The sequence below is a fragment of the Strix uralensis genome, chromosome 14 (assembly GCF_047716275.1).
Source record: "Strix uralensis isolate ZFMK-TIS-50842 chromosome 14, bStrUra1, whole genome shotgun sequence".
Taxonomy (NCBI): domain Eukaryota; kingdom Metazoa; phylum Chordata; class Aves; order Strigiformes; family Strigidae; genus Strix; species Strix uralensis.
This window is the reverse complement of record NC_133985.1, coordinates 20022561-20035588: the sequence shown is the minus strand read 5'-3', so window position 1 is coordinate 20035588 and position 13028 is coordinate 20022561. Positions and strand designations below refer to the sequence as shown.

The 13028-nt window shown below is 37.3% G+C and overlaps 1 protein-coding gene across 5 annotated transcripts in view; it reads left to right on the top strand.

The window, feature by feature from the left end:
• SMAD5 (SMAD family member 5) overlaps positions 1 to 10866 on the top strand; it is a 29827-nt gene extending 18961 nt beyond the window's left edge. For all 5 annotated transcript variants that reach the window (XM_074884232.1, XM_074884230.1, XM_074884231.1 and 2 more), the window contains 5 exons: positions 653 to 904; positions 2094 to 2213; positions 2861 to 3082; positions 5573 to 5829; positions 6771 to 10866. In XM_074884232.1, the coding sequence (XP_074740333.1) occupies positions 653 to 904; positions 2094 to 2213; positions 2861 to 3082; positions 5573 to 5829; positions 6771 to 6914 (995 nt within the window). In that variant the 3' untranslated portion in view covers positions 6915 to 10866. The remainder of the gene's footprint in view (positions 1 to 652; positions 905 to 2093; positions 2214 to 2860; positions 3083 to 5572; positions 5830 to 6770) is intronic.
• Positions 10867 to 13028: the final 2162 nt, after the last annotated feature.

Here is a 13028-nt window from a genome sequence, read left to right as displayed (position 1 = left end):
AAGGCATGTTGCCATGGGAGAAGGTGAGGAGGATTGTGGCTATGAGTGCGAGAGATGAAGTACGTTGCTTTGGAAAGTACAGTGAAAAGTTGCTTCCATTGTTCCACAGTATCGTTGTAACCCTGCTGCAATTGACTGTAGTGCTTAAGTGTTCTACTGTAGCACTTGAATTCCAGACTCCAGCACTCCTGAATTTAAAACTCCAACTTAGTGATAGTTTTATATTATAGCACAGATTTTGTTTGTCTTCAGTGAAAAGGACCATATGTAACTATATATTTGGACTGTAGTAATATAGACTGTCTTTCCATTTTTACTGATTTATTACCGTACACTAAATCAGTACTTTGGTATGTGCCACATGTGGACTGGTGTTGTTTGTTTGTTTTTAAAAATGACTGCTTCCAGTTGCATGAAATATAAGCGTGGTTTTGCTCTGATTTTTGCAAGAGTAAAGTTTGAGTCTTTGTGAAGCATTATGTAAAAAAAAAAAAGAGAGAGGAAGGGGTAAAGGCATGACAGATGAATTCCCTGCTCCTTTTTCACCCCAGCTAGTGCTGACACTTTCATAATGAGCAGGCTAGTTTATTATTTGTATCTCTTTCCTTCTATCTCAGTTTTTAATTTATTTTTTTAATCTTTTTTTTTTCAGTTCTACCTCCAGTGTTAGTGCCTAGACATAGTGAATTCAATCCACAGCACAGTCTACTAGTTCAGTTCAGGAACCTAAGCCACAACGAACCACACATGCCACACAACGCGACATTTCCAGATTCTTTCCAGCAGCCCAACAGCACTCCGTTTTCCATTTCGCCGAACAGTCCCTATCCACCTTCTCCAGCCAGCAGCACTTACCCAAGCTCCCCAGCCAGCTCTGGACCATCGAGTCCGTTTCAGCTACCGGGTAAGCACAGCCTAAATGTCAACTTAATAAAAATAATTGAAATGTCACATGCTGTTGTGACTTACTACCTCTGGAATTTGTGATACTTGCAATAAATTGCTTTTCCATTTGCATTTTAGGGGGTTTTCTTCCTAGTCTTGTTGCTGATCAGAGTTAATTGTTATAGTTTTATTTTTCCAAATGTTTTTCTCATGGATACAATAGTGTGAGTTATTTTGCAGAGCTTCAGTGTACGATAACTGATACATACTTTAGAAGAGTATCTAGCAATGAAAAGAAAGCAAATGTAAGAGGCTGAGCAAGAAGTTTACTGATATCTTTCTCTGAATAAAGACACACATGGTATTTAACTGGAAAATAGCAAATTTTTGACAGGTGCTGAACCAGTTTGGGTGAAAATAAGGAAAAAACAACAGTTGATGGGGCAAAGGAAAGAAGCTGTATTGAGTCTGTCCGGTTATTGGTGTGGTTTATAAAGCCAAGAAGTTAATAGATTAAAGAGTTTATTTTTCCAGTAGCTCAGTGGCCTCATCTTTGTTCTTTCTGGCTGCCAAGTGCCACAAAGAGAGTGTCCATTCAGTGTGGTATCCCTCTTGGATAAGTACTGTGATCCCTGGGATGGATGCATTAGTGGTATCTGGAGGGAATTTCTGAAATAGGGGATAATACTGTGTTGGTGCACTGACTACTGTGTTGAATGGAAGAATGCAGAGATCCACATTTTTATAATGAACTCAGTCTACAGAAGCAGCAAAAAACCCCACCTTTGTTATGCTATGGCAAATAAAGTTATTTCTTCTATTATTTCTTTCTTTTTAAACACGGAGAAGAGGGTAGGCAAGAAAGCTAATGTTTGTGTGAGAAAAAGTGGGAACTATAGTCATCTTGCCCAGCTGCAGGAGTGCAGTTATTAAGGAAAAAAAGGCAAAAAGAAAAAAGCATATCTGATTTTTTTCTCAACTGTCCAGTCTTGTTATTAGTCCCAGAGATAAGAATCCAGTTATTGAAGGAGTTAACTGTAAAGACATCTGGCTGGGTTGTCTTCACATTACTTTGAAAATGGGTCCAGATGTTTTAACATCTCTTGTTCAAGAGTATTTTTGTCTGTTTACAACTGTAGAATGAATAAATAAATATTCTAAATTGTTGAGGTTTATTCTGGTTTATTCTTACTTTCTCATGTTTGTAGCTGATACTCCACCTCCTGCATATATGCCCCCTGACGATCAAATGGGGCAGGATAATTCTCAGTCTATGGACACAAGCAATACAATGATCCCTCAAATCATGCCAAATATATCTACCCGAGGTAAGCTGTATACTGTGATGTAAAATTAACATAGTTTGACTTACAACTCGTGGCCAAATTGAACGTGTAACTCCAAATGGCAGAGTAAACCTTGTTGATGATAAGTGGAAGCAGGCCTCCAAGGCAAACTGGGCCTGTAACAGAACGAATTGAGAAATAAAACTTGCCTTGCTTCTTTGCATTTCTTGCTTTTAAAGCCTCCAGTGCACAGTCTGGCTTACAACAAGTTGAAATTTTTTTCATTTCTCAGAATTAGTCTTTTCTGCTACCTTTGCCTGCTGTTGGAATTGTATATGCACTAAGGTTCTGAAAATGAAGTCTCAAAATACCAATTATAACAAATTTTTTTAGAAGTGGGCAGAGGAATCATGTTTCACCTGATATTGCAGTCATTTATAAATTTTTGTGTAGTTTCTTTTGTTTAATATCAGGCTTAAAATATGAAAATAATTATAAAATCAGTGAACTAGATAAAATGTATGACAGTACAAATCATTAAGACCTTAATCAGGACAGTTCTTGCCCGTCATAGCTGTTGACTAAGCTTTTAGTTATCTGTTGATAGTTTGGAAGGCCTGCTTTACAATTTTGTATTCAATATTTTAACACTTAATGTGAGCTGTTATTTCCATTTTGCTTAATTTCAGATGTTCAGCCTGTTGCCTATGAAGAACCCAAACACTGGTGTTCGATTGTGTATTACGAATTAAATAATCGCGTTGGGGAGGCCTTTCATGCATCTTCTACAAGTGTCTTAGTAGATGGGTTTACAGATCCCTCCAATAATAAAAACAGGTTCTGCTTAGGTTTGCTCTCAAATGTTAATCGCAACTCAACAATTGAGAACACTAGACGACATATTGGAAAAGGTAAGGTTTAGTTATGTTAAGCATGATTGAGAAGCTAAGTCCTTGGTTTTATTTCAATGTTTGTGTACTGCAACAATGATTATTCTCAGATAGGAATAGTAGAACTAATCTGTGGTATATTATCTACCTATCCAGTATTGGAAGACAACTTACTTAGGCATGGTTTAATTTTAATTAGTCTAGGAATTCCGTACGTTTTTCCTTGGCACTAATTTAAAAGATTAAATATTACCTCTTCCTTACCAAACTATAGTGTTATAGGGGCTTGTTTGTTATGGTTAATGATAGTCTCTATGTAGAATTTTGTGTTTCAGCACCAAGAAACATATTGCAGGACTTCTGATATTCTATGTTATATCTACTTCTTAAATCAAATTCTTCGTACCACTTCACAGTATATCAAAGATTTTTTTTTTTTATTTTGTTGTTCATGCAAGGTATTACACTGCTGTCTACGGTATGTTCAAATATCTTGCATGAGTTGGCAGCAGGACTTTGAAGTGCTAATGCAAAACTGCAAGGGCTCATTTGTCTGAGTGAATCCATGGGGTGTGTATGTGTGTGGGAGGGATTCCTGGAGACAGCAGGTTTTGCAAGATCTTCTAGTTTTCCCGTGCTGTTTGGCTGATAGCACATATAGATGCATGGTTTTCATCTTTGATGGAATGTGCTTGGATTATCTTAAAATGTAGTACTCCTTTTCTGAATATCTCCTTTTTTGTAACTAAGTCCTGAAGACAGAACCCTGTTTCTATTGCACATATGCACAGGCATTTTTAACACCCAAGATCATTTGGTACAGCTGGTCTTGAGTTTTGTTTGATCAAAGTCACTGTTGCTTGTAATGTATCTTCAAGACCCATCCTGTCCCTTAAGTCTTTTAATTAGTAACTACTATAAATACAGCAAAAATTGCAGATAATCCAGAGACCACAAGTTATATTAATATCTGTTGAAAACTTGGCCCTGCAATGCTGTTGTCCGAGAAAATGTAATGTTATAAAGGGGAACAATTGATTTCTGGGGCGTGGGTGGTTTGACAGGTTCTTTTGTTTTGGCTTACCCCCTTTGATGGTACTGGCAGAGAAATGTTGCATGTCTGCCTGGGGTCAGAAATGTAACTAGGATCCAACGATGTGTTGTAGAATAGTATTGGCTACAGTGAGCTTTAAAATGTCTACAACTTTAATACTAATTCTTAAACTAAAACTTTGCTTTATGGTAGCAGTTCTGAGAACAATTCATTGTTTTGGGATAAAAAACTATTTATTTATGGCTTTTGTTTAGAAGGTCTTGGTTTTTTGCCTCCTTAAAACTACCCAGTCCTATTTGCTATTTGTGCATTGGATTATTTTTGAAGTGTCTGTGTTCTTCTCAGACTGTTAGATTATCCAGCTCCCTTCTTCAGAGATCTCTCGGAAGGTCTTTACCCAGAAGAAGTTAGCTAGCAAGTGGTGGTTGCTGCCTTTAAATAAATAGGGTTGTGCTGTGAAAATGCATATTTGCCCACACCAAATTTTCTGACAGCCGCTTATAGCCGATGAAGCCAATGGTTCCTTTGTGTAACCTTCTTCCTACCTTAGTCCCAAGCGGATCTGTCAGTGTTCCCAACAGTTGCTGCTGTCTGAAAGATTAACTTGCATCTGCTGACTTGCTGCAGCCTCCTCTGGCAAACCACGGAGTGGTCTGCAGTGGATTCCCAGGGTATTCCAAGGAAGATCTAACCTGAACTGTATCCCAACCATGTAACAGTGCTGGGTGGGGGGAAGGGGAGAAGATCTGGGAGAAGGAAGGAGAGTATCTCAACTGAAGTAGCAGTGACAATCTTTGTTTGGATGCTGAAAGGATCAGCAGCTTTTATATATTAATTTTTAGTCAGTGTTACATAGGCTTCAGAACATAAAGGGAGGGAAGGATTTACATACACAGCTGAATCCAGGCAGATGTGATAAATCCAGGGGCTTTGTTGATTTTTAAGGTCTCTAAAGCCTGAGGGTATTAAAGTTGTGCACCTAACTGGACTTACCTCTCCTTTTGCTTGATAAAATACACTGCAAATCAGAGCAGACTATGGATATACTTTCTCATTCATGTCTGTCACTGCCCCTTCTCCCAGGACGCTTTATTGCTGTTGGAATTGCCATAGGCAGAAGCTACCAGTTTTCTAAAACTGGAGTTTTAAAATCCACATAAGTTCTCTAGGAAAATAAATAGTTTGAAATAACTGTTGATGTGTGGAGGTAGCTTTTCCATGCTGTTCTGTAATTGATGAGAGAAGGCCATCTAGTGGCTCATGTATAATGAAGCTTACAGTATTTTGAAATGAGAAAGTATGTTACAGTGTGGGCGAAAGAGCTTTTCTGCAAAGCTCCTCAAACAGAAAATTTACTTTATCATCTCTGATTTACTTTATCAACTCTGAGGGAGTTGTTTTAAGTACTGTATTTTTGGAAAAAAGTAATTTGAAACATTTTTATCTTTGTTTTCAAGGAGTTCATCTCTACTACGTTGGTGGGGAAGTCTATGCTGAGTGTTTAAGTGATAGCAGCATATTTGTACAGAGCAGGAACTGCAACTACCACCATGGCTTTCATCCGACGACTGTATGCAAGATTCCTAGTGGATGCAGTCTGAAAATCTTTAACAATCAGGAGTTTGCTCAGCTTTTAGCTCAGTCTGTCAACCATGGATTTGAAGCAGTATATGAGCTCACCAAAATGTGCACCATTCGAATGAGTTTTGTAAAGGTAAAGAAATTATTTTGAGGGCACTTAAATTTATTGTGGATTTGGGTACTCAGCAGTAATTATATTAGCACTGTAACAATGTAGCAAAGCTATTCTGACCTGATGTGGTTCTTTTCAGTGACAAGTATGTTGAAAATGGTTAATTTGGGACGAGGGAGATCAATGCAAGAAAGGCAAAAGCATAGATTGCTGTATTGAGTGATGGCTATGTATTTAATTACTTCAGTATTCAGGACAGGGATTTAATCGTTGTGGTTGCTGTAATTTTATTAAAGGAGATTTGAGCTCATGCTCTAAATTTGAAGGAACAAAGTAAACAAGACCACTAAAAGGATGTAGTAGACAGGAGCATAAGTGATTACAGAAAAAATTGCAGCTTCTTCAAGGTGATTAATATTATTTTTCTAAAAATTGATTGATTTGAACTTGTGCAGTCAAACTGTGCTGTTGTTCTCACAGTAGTGTTTTAACATTATTTAATCCAGAGGCTGTCCATTTCAGATTTGACATGGAGTCCAGACTTGGGCCTTCCAGGGGTTTTTTTGCATCTTGTCCAAAAGATACCTTGTTTGTTTTGTCAATTATGATCAGTACTGCTCAGTCTGAGAGTGTGGCAGATAGGAAGCAGGAGAGAGAATTGGAAAAGGGATGTGGCCATAGCCAGGAGTCGTTCCTGAGTCAGCAGCGCACTCCACAGAGGAGCTGCTGCTGTCGCTCCGAGTCTGTAGCAGAAAAGACTTGGTTCAGGCTTCCAGGTGCAACCCCCCTCCCACTCCTTGCCAGTCTCAGGTTTTTTCCTTTAGATAAGAAGTGTTGCTAGATGGTGAGTTACCTTCAGATAAGTATCTTAGAACGTGATTTCCTGCTTCTTGTTAGTATAGGTATTTAGAAAGACAGGCATGTCCTCAACTTCACTGATAATATTTTGTTCTTTTTTATAGGGTTGGGGAGCTGAATATCACCGACAAGATGTCACGAGCACCCCATGCTGGATAGAAATTCATCTTCATGGGCCCCTCCAGTGGCTGGATAAAGTACTTACACAAATGGGTTCTCCTCTTAATCCCATTTCATCTGTTTCATAGTGCTGAAATTCTATCTTCAGCCTTATTTTTAGCGAACTTATTCTAATTCTAGAGAAACTTCCAGTGTGGATACTGTGAGCTATATGGAGAATGGATCTTACGGTTTAACTTACGGTTTAACTTTTTTTTTAAATCCCTTTGTGACCAATTCCATTGTGTATAGCTAATCAGTTTTACATTTCAATTTGTTCTTGTGATGCTTAAGTGACAGCTGAGCCCTAAGGGAAAAAAAGTCTATTGAAAAATTCAGAACACTTTTCCCCTCCTTCCCCTAGAACTTAAACAGGCATATGTCTTAACTGGAAAATTTTTTTCTTTTTGTCCTGTAGGGACAAGAATTATGAAGACTGACTTCAGAAAATAAATACATATCATAGTTTGGGATTTTTTTTAACGTTTATGAAACTGTTTGAACATGTGCAGCTCCAGCTTGCAAGCTGTATTTTTAGCATAGTTGTTTAACATCTTAAGGTTGACATCTGTCATAAGCAAAATTAGACTTTATTACAGCTAATTTGCCTCAGATTGAACAATGTGATTTCTTTTTTTTTTGTTTAAGTGTACACATGAAATATACTTTTTACGAATATTGGAGTGGTGTAAAAACACTTGTATTGTCTATTGGAAAATGCTGTCATAAACACACTGTATATTAATGCAGAATAGCAGTTCTTAGCCTTTTCCCACTTCAGTTTTGTAATATCTCTTATAACCACCGTTTTAAATAGTAATTGATACAAGGTAAACATCTTGCACGTTTCTGGAGTAGTAATTCTTGTTTTGCTTTGATTTACACTCATGCCGTTTGGATTTGGTTGCCAAGGCTATTTCTTTTTAGGTACCCTTCTCTATTTTAACATAAACACTACTATTTGTAAATGGCAGTGCTTACTACTTTTTGGAAGGAATAAGTTCTTTGTTTTCTTTTTGGTGTTCTAGCTGTTTATTTTACCTGTCTGGAATTGATCTGTGTTAGGCCTTTTTAATCTCTCAGTAGACATTATGCAGTATTAGTGATTACACTGTATTTAATTCAGTATGAGTTTGAGTCTCTTTGAAGACTGTGAGTGGCTTAGCAAATAAGTAACTGAATGCAGAAGCTTTTACTTCCAGATCATGTAATTTAATACAGACCTGTTGGTAATGACCAAAAGTAATCACTACTTTGTAGTCTACATGAAACAGTGGTCTTGATCCTGTCCCTGATGGCAGGTGTTCAATCAGAAGACTTGTAACTGTAGTTGGCAGCTTTGTGGGATTGAAGGACTGCATTAATATGATGATGAAATTTCTCTCTCACGTGTAAGGAATCCTGTTGCCTGTGCTGTTGTATTACTCAGTAGAGAATTTAAACACTGTACTAAACACTAAAAGAAATCAGTTAAATAACATATGCATATTTTTCCCCTTTAATAAAAAAGGAGGCTGAAAGAAATGTTCTGAGAATCAGAAGTGAATTATATACAGAATTTCTTTGCATGCAGAAAAAGACCTGTTGTATGTTTTAACTTCTCACCCTCCTTTTTCTCTTTCCTGAACACTTCTTCAGAAGAGGGTTCAGTATTTGGGGGAGAGGCTGAAAACTCTAAAATGCAAATACTTATGAAAAGATGTGTTGCAGTTAATTACTGCGATCCTGAGACATTGATTGCTTACACAAGTCCTTGTGCTCTCTATTGAATGACAGTTTCTGCTCAAATGTGGAAATCATGCATCATATGGTACCTAAGTAGCAAATGATCTTAAAGGAATAAAACTGTTTACGTGTCATTAAAATGTTTATGAAATGCCTTAAAGGAATAAACTGTAACACTTCTGCAGAACCCTAATGTTCTCTTGTACAGGAATTTCTGTATTACTTGGTGGTTTGTTTTTTTGGGTTTTTTTAAAGCAGTTTCTCCAGTGTGTTTAAAAACAAGTACGTCTTCAGGAGAAGGGGAATGACATTATTTGCCGCTCACCTTTGGGGTCTTCTCTTTCATTCTTTGGAACTGCAACCCACAGATGGTCCTTTTGATCGAATAAGATGCAAAGTCAGTTGGCCACAGGATCAGGCTTCTGTTTTCTTCTCCCCGGGCCTGACTTTTGTCGAGTTGCTGAATATGTATTTTGACACTACAGGATACTTTTTTCTTGACTAGCTCTTATAATAAATGTCATGGCACATTGGATTAAGGAAAGATCGCAGCTGTAGGTACAAGATTGTACTTTATCCAAAATGTTTTCACCTGGCTTCATCTCTGTTCACTTGTATGCTTAGATGTGGCCAACTAAATGACTCAAGAATGGGTGCTGAAGTGGGTGTTTGTGAGCCAGAGCTGGTTCTTAGTGCTAGTATTGTGGTTAGATGGGCTACCCATGCACTGAACCATAATTTCTGCAATAATATCCAGTTAACCCACTTCTGATGCTGTCATTAAGTACTAAAGTACTCTGGCATTTTTCTGCTTGTGTACATATTCTTGAACTGTAATATATGCAGTGCTGGGGTTATCCTTGTGACTGCTGATTTTGCCAGGGTAGGCTTGCAGGAGCAGACCCAGTAAGATTTGTCTATGTTCGACTCTTCTGTTCCTTTTAAGTAGGACTTTTTGAGAGCTTTCTAGTTAGCAAATTTTGTGTGCTACTGGTTCATGGTGTTTCTAATCATGTTTAGTTTATCTGTGCTGCTGATGCAAAATTCAGTTATCAATGCACAGAGGGATTGGATGAGAACTGTGTGGCCCTAACGATGATTTAAGTGTAGTGATAGCAGAGGGTGCTGCTTCTCTCGCAGCATACTTGTGTTTAAGTCACTTCTTGATCTAGATGGAGGGATGGAGAAATTGAATCAGCCAGTAGTGTGGTAGTGGAAGATGGAGCCTTCCCAGTGTAGCCCAGCTTAGACTGAATGTTATTCATCAGTGAAAACTGTTTTGGCTTTTGTAGCTTAAGAATTTTCCTCTTTTGGGGCATCTTTCTACTTTGCACCAACCACAGCATTAACTAACAGCTTTGGCAATACCAGGAAAGAGCCTAGAACAGGCATATACTGAAGTTCTTTCTGGGTTTGCTTTTATAGTCACTTAAGATAGTAGCTTGGATATTCCTCCTCAGAGGGCTTCAGTCTTGCTGGCAGTCAATCCAGTGCCTTGCGTAAGTATTACGTTCATTTAATTGCATTAGGCATGAAGTAGTTGTACACGAAGGGATGACATTGGGTTATAGTATTTATAGGACCAAAATAAAACTTTCTAGTATGAGTGACCGATGAGAGACAAATCTAACAGAACAGCCCATTAGTCAAAAGAACGATGAAACAGCCTATGTGTTATGATTTGGTATAGAATTCTCTAAAATACTGGAATTATTTTGGGTTTGGCTTGAAGCTATGATTTCCCCCCCAGTATTACAGTGTGAAAGTTGTCAATTCTTGGGCAGATACTCTTGCAGTATAAGTCTGGAGAACACTAAAATGTGTCAGGCGTTCTCCCTAGCTTGAAATAATTTATTTTTTTTTCATGATATTGTTTTAGTTGCCCAAAGTGTTGCTAGTGATGGTTTTTAGAAGAAAAAAAAAAACCACAAACCAAACCAGACCATTTTCTAAACGTTTTGCTTCAAAAAACAAACATGTGACTAACGTTTTGTTTTTTTGTAGTTGTGAAGTTTCTGTTTAGGAAGGTAACCCATTCTGAAGTCAAATCAATAGACCAAACCATCAGATTACAACATAATGTTGCTTTATTGTGCTGCTCCATAAACCTGCTTCTGTGTTTGTTGCAAGCATAACCTTTATGCTTTTGTTTACATTGTAGGAAACACAGTTCTAGCAATGAGTTTTTTCATTTAACTCTAAACATCTTTTTATTTTGTTAATTTTAAAATTATTAGGTTTTGCTATGTTATGTTTTTAAAGATATTTTTTGCATACTGCTGCTCATATTTCAATAAACAAAACAAAAAAACCCCACAGATTTTTCTGATTTCCTTTATCTGCAATTCAGTATGTCTCAAATATTTGTTTACAAGGGTTGATTTATGAGTTCTTGTAGCTCTCGATGCTGATGCCTTACCACGTACATATTCCTCTGCATACAAATGTGATCTTGTAATTTTAAAAATACTTTTCTATAGCTTTTTGGTAATGCAAAAGCTGCAGTGCTCTTGGAAGGAGAGACTAAATCATTTCATTAACTTCTTTAAGAGTGCTTTTTTTCTTGTAGAATGCAGCCAGCTAAAACCATATCAATCTTTTTATATTTATAAAAATAGTTAAATCAGTAGTACAAAAACGTGTATCTATAAGACTTCAGCAACACTCTGTGTGGGGGTGGTTGGGACTTGGTTTTTTACCATTGTGGCTGACCATAACATTTTTAAAACCCGTCATCATGTCTGAATGTGTAGAGCTTTAACCTGATGACCAATAGCCTCTTCACTGAAAGGAAGGCTGTTTGAATATCTCTTGAAACTCAAGTACTGTTCCAATGAAATGGAAATTTAGGAGAAGTTTAGTGAGCTGTTCTTTTACTGTCTATTAGCCTTTTAAGATTGAGGGGAAGAAAACTTTTCTTTTGTTTACCAAGATACTACAGAAACAGAGGTTAAAATAATAATTGGTGGTGTGCACAAATTAAATTTTTTTTTGGCAGGATGAGTACAAAAATACTGAATCCCAATTCCACAGGGATATCCATATAAGAACTACAGAAAGGACAAATTATTTGTTTAGTATAAAACTGAAACAAAAGTGTTGATACTGCTTGATCTTGTCTATGCTTCCTGCTTTGGGATTTAATTTGGTGAGCAGGCTGCCACCTTGCAGTAATATTCCATCAAGTTCTCTCATCTTCTCAATAGCTTTTTTTCCTCTGAATGTGCAGCTGCACTATACTAAGAAGGATCCAGTCAGGTAGTAATTTTTTCAGTATATCTCCTGATAGTGTTTTGATGCTTTTGCTTCCAAAACAATGGTTGCCATGTAAAGTTCCCAGAAGATTCACTGTGATGGTATTACCTACATGATACAGTCTAATTTGTGAGTAACATCTCAAACTAAGTGCTGTTAGCTTTCCAGAAACTTTATATGGGCTTGTATTAATAGCTTTCTGTATAAGTAAAAACCAACCAAACAAAAAAAAAAATCTTGGTTATTAGAAGGTCTAAATCATTATTTTTATAGAACTGAAGAATTTTTTTGATCTTGCTAGTCTTCCTCTCTGGAGGAGAATTTAGAGGTATAGTAACAGTTGATAATTACATCTCTGAGTAGCTAGCCAAAGTAACCTGTGAAATGAATTGTTCATTTATGTGTTTTTCAGCAGAAAAAAAAAGCTTTGGGCAAAACACCTCTTCTACCCCCACTCCAACCTGCATTGTGTGTTGAATGAGTCAGAGGCTACTTCTCTTCACTGCTACTAAAAAGCGAATATCTCACTGGCATTTAATTAAATGTTGGGTGTCCTGTCTCCTGTGCCAAGAGAAATCTGCCTTGTCTTGGTGTGCTTCCTGCCCAGTTGCAGCCAAGGGCTGTGCCTTCTCTGACACCATCCCAAGAAATCCTACTCATCTAGAAAAACTGTTTCATAGAAGTTAGGAAAACTTGGGAAATTACTTTTATTATAGATATTCTGGTTCGAGGACATTGGTGATTGGAGTGTCAAGTCAGTGCACTAAATCAGGCTTTTCCATATAGCTTTTCTGAACTAGCCACTTGGTATCATGGAAATGCTGACTCCATTTAACTTGTCAAATTGAGTATTTTGGCCTATATGACTTAGAGCTTTTGTTTTCCAGACACTGGTAGCATAAAAAAAAAAAATTCGACTACACTCAGTGATGATACTGGTTCTGGTTTCCCTTGAAATCTTGAGCACTGTTAATCTGATTTAGGATGCAGAACAAACTTTCTTCTTCTGTGTGCACTGAGGCATTTGTGAAAAAGTCCCAAAGTACCTGTGAATTGTCAGCTACTCAGTTAAATGTAAATGTTTTCAGATACTGCCTCATCTTAATGCTCAATTATTACTGGCAAGAGAATTGGCTTAGGGTTAGGCTTTTGTAGCCAGCCAGTGTCAGCACTCTGGGTTGGTAACTGAACAGAAATAATCACTCCCCTTATTTTTGGATATC